Here is a 6,742-nt window from a genome sequence, read left to right on the forward strand (position 1 = left end):
CACCAGGCCCACATAAGGACCTTTTTCCATTACATTACAAACCTAGTAGTTTTTCTCTTCTCTTGGCTTGACTCTAGTCCCACTCAAAGTCAGCTTGCATCTCCTGTTTTGCTTTCTAGAGACTCCCAGTTAGTAATGTGTGCTGACCCACTGGTAGACAAAAGGTTTTTTTGTTTTTGTTTTTGTTTTTGCTGTGTTGTTGGTTTTGGATCTGGTTTTTTGTTTGTTTGTCGTCTGTCCTGGAACTTACTTTGTAGATCAGGCTCTTCTTGAAGGCCCAGAGGTTTGCCTCTGCCTCCTGAGGGCTGGATCTAAACTTGTGCACTGCCTTACACATCCTGGCCAAAGACTTGATAAAATTTCTCTTGCAGCATTTGACAGTTATGTGCACACACACACACACACACACACACACACCTATAAGGACAGACTCAGTATCTGCAGTATCTGCTTTTCTTAGCATGGCTGTCTTCTATATAGATGCTCCATGAGGGATATTAATGAGCAAACAAGAACTTCTCTTTATAGTTTTCATTCTGAAACAAGGTTTCACTGTGTCCTTTAGCTTTCAACTTGCTTTAGTGCGCACAGTGGCCTTGAACTCTGGATTTTCCTGTCTGCCTCCTAAGTGCTGAGACTGCAGACATGTGCCACCCCTGCCAGCCAGGCTCTCTTCACTGGAAAGAACAGTGTATTAAGAGCTAGAAAAGCCAAGTTCTAGACTTGACCTCGCATGCAGCGGACCTCATGATCCTGAGGCAGGCATTCTCTGCCTCTGCCTCTGCCTCAGCAAAGGGAGGGGTAAGAGATGCTTAGTGGCATGGCTGTGGAGACATCCCCACTTCAGGATCTTTTCTTTCTTTCTGTAGTTCTGGCTAGCCTGGAACTTGCTACGTAGACCAGGCTAGTCTCAAACTCACGAAGAACAGTCTGCCTGTTTTTAGGGTGCTGGGATTAAAAGTATGTGCCACCCACACCCAGCTTCTTTATTTCTTTAAAAGACAGGGGCCTCAGGCTGGATGGTTCATTGGTTAAGAGCACTGGCAGCTCTCCTAGAGGTTGTGAGTTCAATTCCCAGCAACCACGTGATGGTTCACAACCATTTGTAATGGAATCTGATTCCCTCTTCTAGCAAGCATGAAAACAGAACACTAGCTGGGCAGTGGTGGTGCATACCTTTAATCCCAGCACTTGGGAGGCAGAGGCAGGCAGATTTCTGTGTTCAAGGCCAGCCTGGTCTAAGAGCTAGTTCCAGGACAGCCAGGGCTACACAGAGAAACAAACAAACAAACAAAACAAAACAACAAAAAAAGAATATTCATATACATAAAATAAATAAAACTAAAAAAAAAAAAAAGAAGTAAAAGACAGCCTCATGGGGCTGGCGAGATGGCTCAGCGGTTAAGAGCACCGACTGCTCTTCTGAGGGTCCTGAGTTCAAATCCCAGCAACCACATGGTGGCTCACAACTATCTGTAATGAGATCTGATGCCCTCTTCTGGTGTGTCTGAAGACAGTTACAATGTGACTTACATATAACAATAAATAAATCTTAAAAAAAAAAAAAAAAGACAGCCTCATTCTTAGTACAAGCTAATATGAAACTCAACATCCAAGCCAGTCTAGCCTGATCCCAACTCAGGGCCATCCCCATGAGCCTCTCGAAGGAGGAGAATTACAGGCCTGTAGCACCATGGCCTCCAGGGTTCCAGTAGTCTGCTCACGTCTTTCTTCTTGATTCAGGGCTGTCTCCGTGTACCTCCCATGAACAGATCAGTCCCAGGGGAGTCCTTCACAGATGAAGACCCAGTGCCTCATGGCCTCCCTCAGAGCTGCCCAGCTGCTGTCGAATCCAGAGAACAGCTGGAGGAAGTGGAGGGGAGGGAGGAAAACCAGGAGGACAACAAGGATGGCTTCCACACTTCACTCCTTAGAAGGTCCGGGGCTTTCCGTGCCCGCAGTCACACTACTGACTCCTTCAAAAGACACAGTTGGGGGCCTGGCAAGGAGTTCCAGGACCCAATAAGCAGGTGAGTCCCCAGGGCACCTTCTGACCCTCCCTTGCCCATCTGTAGACCTTGGGAAGAGTGTTCAGAGAGGCACATCCTGTTGTCATTGCCCCGCCCCCACCCTGCCACCAATCAATCTCTCTGGAGAGAGGCGGATCTCTGAGGAATGAATCTCTGAGGAATGAACGGAGTGGAAAGCTCTCCTGGAGAATCACAGCCCAGCCTGTGAAGAAGCTTGGGAAATATGGAGCTTTTAAACAGGGGTCTCCACAGTGACACTCATTCCCACAGATAGCACCACCAGCAGGTGGGCTTGGGAGGACAACTGGGTGGGCACCATCTGAGTTCCATAGCCCCACACAACGGAGCAAAAACAACGACGACGACAACTTGGAGATCATATAATCTAGCCTCTTCATTCTACAGACAGAAAATAGGTCCAGAGAATTTTTTTTTTGTTGTTTTGGTTTTGGTTTTGGTTTTTCGAGACAGGGTTTCTCTGTGTATCCCTGGCTGTCCTGGAACTCACTTTGTAGACCAGGCTGGCCTCGAACTCAAAATCCACCTGCCTCTGCCTCCCAAATGCTGGGATTAAAAGCGTGCGCCACCACGCCCGGCTCAGAGAACTTTTAAGAGGCTTCTAGATGGAAGTGGGTTCCCCAGGTGTCTGCCAAGCTGCTGGCTTCAGACCGAGGCAGACCTGTCTCTTGGACAAAGCTGCAGCCAGAAACAGCAGGGGTTTATGTTTATTTGTCAGTTGGTTTTTGTTTATTTTTGAGACAGAGCTTCAGGTAGCCCAGACTGGTCTCTCTTACGTACTGAGTTGATAGAGGCAGGCACCCTGCTTGGCTGGGGACAGCTGCCCTCCCTCAGAGGTCTGCATATTCTTAGCAGGCTTGGGGAGAAGGACCCATGTCTTCCCTATCTCCTGGAAAATCCCTGACCACTTCCCCCAAATAGAGGAAGTTAAAAAGAGAAGGTCGGGGGAGGGGATTGTTCACATGAGTCCGATGTTGAGTCCAGGGCCCCTGCTACCAGTAGTAGTCTCTTGAGGAGGGCACGGTCTTCTTAGACATGCCCTTATCTCTGGTGAGTGGTTCAGCATTCTTCAGCTGTTGGGCATGAGCATGGACGGAGCAGGGTAGCGGCGGCGGGGAGTGGGGGTGGGGGTGGTCCTGGGACTTTGTCCCAACGATGGTTTTGTGGGAACTGGGTGAACAGCAATATCTTCCCACAAGGCTGGCTTGAGTGTCTTTTGTGACGTCTGCCTACAGTTTGAGTGTCTTTTGTGACGTCTGCCTAGATTCTCTGGGTGTCTCATTGTCACCACATTAATTCTGTGCCTCGGGTGCAGAGGGATGGAGCGCTGGCTTTCCCGTCGCTGAGTTAAAGATGTTGTCACCTGACACCAAACCAGGAGACTTCAGCTTGCCCTGCCCCTCCGTCCTTTCTGGAGGGTAGTACCGCCTTTGTACCAGCAGGGGCCGCTCTTGTCCGAAGCCAACTGTGCCGGGGCCGAGCCGTAGTTTGGGTCTGAGTTGTGTGGACCTAGGCTAACAGGAAGGGCTGGGCTGGGGGGGCAAACAACAGGGCTGGGCTGAGGAACTGTTCGTTCCTGGTGCCCATCACTGACTACTGGCTATAAGGATTGTGGTGGCAATGTATGTTTCAGGAGGAGACTGCAGTCATCGGAATGCCCAGGCTCCCAGGAAGCCCCCTTTCTACAGAGCCTCGAGGAATTGGGCACCCCTCTGGGAGCTCAGCAGCAGGAGCAGCAGCAGGGGCAGGAGCAGCAGCGTGGCCAACCCTTTCACCGGGTATGACAGATAGACCCCAGCTCCCCCTCCTGATCCTTCCCTGCCAGCAACCACTCTGTACTCTTCTGTTCCATTAGCTCTCTGTGCCCGGACCTGGCTCGGGCTCCATCTGCGCCCATCTGAATCTATCTTCTGTGGCCCTCTGTCTGCTTCCCTGTCTATATGCGCTGTCCCGGTCGCTTGGAAGCCTGCCTCTGACTCTTTCTGTAACACTGTTTCTTCATTTCTAAGTCTGTCTCTCTGAATTGATGCGGGTATCTCTGTCCCCTCCCTCTATTAAGTCCTCTATCTCTCTGGAGGCTATGACCACTTCTTTCTGTGGGCCCTACAGTTCCCAGAGTTAGAACTGCACTTATCTGTGGGAATAAACTAGGCATGTGGTACCCAGAAAGACTCAGTAACTCTCTAACAAGAGTTTAATAGGAATCGCCATTGAGAAAGAATACAGAGCCTAGAGTGTAGGTGACTGCTGTGATCACTGTATATCAAGGGTGAGGCCCTGTGCTTAATCCCCAGCAATAAAGGAGGGCCCTGGGAAGAGGGAGGTAGAGAGAACCCAGCCATTGCTCAGCTTTCTGGATGAGGAATATCACTGGGGAGTGCTGTCCCAGGATCTAAGGACCACCGAAGACACACAGGCTTGAGAGAACCTCCTGGCTTTGTAAACTAGTGTCTTTCATGCTCTCAGCCCCAAGCCTCAGGGATGAAGACCCCCCACCCCCCCACCGCCCGCAGCGAGCGAGCTCACACCCCAGCTATCCAGGAGCCCTAATGTGACCCTTACTGCTAGAGTCTCTTAGCTGTGAAAGAAAGGCTGAGAGGAAGCATTTGTGCCCAGCCTTTCAGGGAAGTAACAGGACCCCATCTTATTCCATCACCTATTTTTCTCCACCCACAGCTCTCAAGATTTTCTCCCCCAACCCCCAAACCCCCGTTTTAAGTGAGAAAACAGAAAGAGCAGACTCTCAACTCCTAGATCTTCCTCACTTAGCAGCTGGTGGATGGATCTCCTCTTCTTCCATATCAGAAATAAAACTGCCTTACAGTTGCAGCTATATTAGAAGAAACGCATTAGGCTGCCCAACCTGGAGGCTGGCAGATAACATGGCAGGCATGTTACGTGACTTTGGAAAATAGTTTTTCTCTTCTGATTCTCTTCCTCTTTTGCCCAGACCCTCTTTCCCCTCATATGACTTAACCCGTTTTAGCATTGTGATTTCGTCTCTCGTTCCCCTGAGGCTCCTTTCTCCCACTCATCTGATGTATAAGACCTTTCCTTAATAGTCTCTGGGCCCTAGTGTTTGGGTTCTTCTTTTTCCTTTTTGTGGTACTCCTCCAGAGCCTGCAGACCAAAAGTCTGACTCACTAGGGCTAGGCAGGGGCCACAGACAGGTATTTATAAGCACAATCTCTTTCCACAATAGACCTTTTCACACTGTAAAGGAATTTACAGTGTGTGTGTGTGTCCATGCATGCATGCATGTGTTCATACACAGGTGCATGCAGCCAACCCCTGGCTGGTTGCTGGCATCTGAATTTCTGGCCTTCTCACTTGCAAAGCAAACATTTTCGTGACCACCCAGCCACCTCTGCAGCTCTGACCTCCTAAACTACAACTTGCCCTTTGCTCTCCAGCTCACGGCAGCTACGGATACTCTTCTATTTTCCCTTTGCTTTTGAGTTTATTTTATTCCAGATAGGTCTACTTATGTAGCCCAGGCTGACCCCCTTCATTCCTCCTGCCTTTGCCTCTTTAGCTATGGAATTACAGGCACACACTGCACTTTTTCTGTTTTGCTTTTGTTTCTAAAGACTGTGTAGCCTTAGCTGGTCTGAAACTTAAAGTGTGGACCAGGCTCACCTCCAATTTGTGCTGCTTGTCCTGACTTTTAAGTGTAGAGATCACAGGCATGAACGACCACCCCCAACTCTGGCTTTTTTTTTTAATGTGAGATTTATAAGTACCAAAACCAAAACCAACAAAAACACTTCCCAAGACTTACAACATCATCAATAGCTTCATTCCTGCTGACTGGCTGACATTTTCTTCCTTTCCCTCCTTCTCTCTCTCTCTCTCTCTCTCTCTCTCTCTCTCTCTCTCTTTCCTTTTAAAAATATGTCTATTGAGACCGGATGATGGCACAGACTGGCCTGGAACTTCTTATAGAACAGGCTGGTCTATAAAGGATTTCCAGACTGCCTTTGCCTCCAAGTGCTGGGATTAAGGGTGTGTACCACCAACCTCAGACTAACTTTTTTCTTTTTCCTTTTTAATATTCATCTAATTATGTGCCTGCACATACACACACGTGCCACTGTGTCCCTGTGGAAGTAGGGGGATAGCTTTCAGGTGTTGGTTTTCTCCATCCGTTATACAGGCTTTGGTCAGCGCAGGCTTTATTCATGGATGTCTCTTTGGGGCTCCCCTTTTCTTCATTTTCTTCCTGCCATAGGTAACATCATGATGAATTTTATCATTCCCCTTTATAAAATTTGTTTTTTTAAAAAACAGAAATGTATATTTTACTGACAATGTAATATGTTTTTAATGGCTGAATTTTAACTTATTTTGGTTTTTCGAGACAGGGTTTCTCTGTATAGTCCTGGCTGTCCTGGAACTCACTATGTAGACCAGGCTGGCCTCAAACTCAGAAATCCACCTGCCTCTGCCTCCCAAGTGCTGGGATTAAAGGCCTGTGCCACCACTGCCCGGCATATGGCTGAATTTTAAAGCAATGATGACATTTTATAAAATGTTCTAGATTCTTTTTTTTCTTTGTTCTGTTTGAGACAGAGTCTAGGCTGACTTCAAGATTGTAATCTTCCAGCCGGGCGTGGTGGCGCACGCCTTTAATCCCAGCACTCGGGAGGCAGAGGCAGGCGGATTTCTGAGTTCGAGGCCAGCCTGGTCTACAA

At 48.5% G+C, this 6,742-nt stretch overlaps 1 protein-coding gene across 2 annotated transcripts in view; it reads left to right on the forward strand.

Annotated features, from left to right (window-relative positions):
* The first annotated feature begins 3,334 nt into the window (after window positions 1-3,334).
* The window catches only part of Arhgef2 (Rho/Rac guanine nucleotide exchange factor 2), a 42,834-nt gene continuing 39,426 nt past the window's right edge, over window positions 3,335-6,742 (forward strand). For both annotated transcript variants that reach the window (XM_021157806.2, XM_021157807.2), the window contains exons 1-2: window positions 3,335-3,466; window positions 3,682-3,826. In XM_021157806.2, coding sequence (XP_021013465.1) covers window positions 3,402-3,466; window positions 3,682-3,826 — 210 coding nt within the window. In that variant the 5' untranslated portion in view covers window positions 3,335-3,401. The remainder of the gene's footprint in view (window positions 3,467-3,681; window positions 3,827-6,742) is intronic.

This window comes from Mus caroli, chromosome 3 (assembly GCF_900094665.2).
Source record: "Mus caroli chromosome 3, CAROLI_EIJ_v1.1, whole genome shotgun sequence".
NCBI lineage: Eukaryota > Metazoa > Chordata > Mammalia > Rodentia > Muridae > Mus > Mus caroli.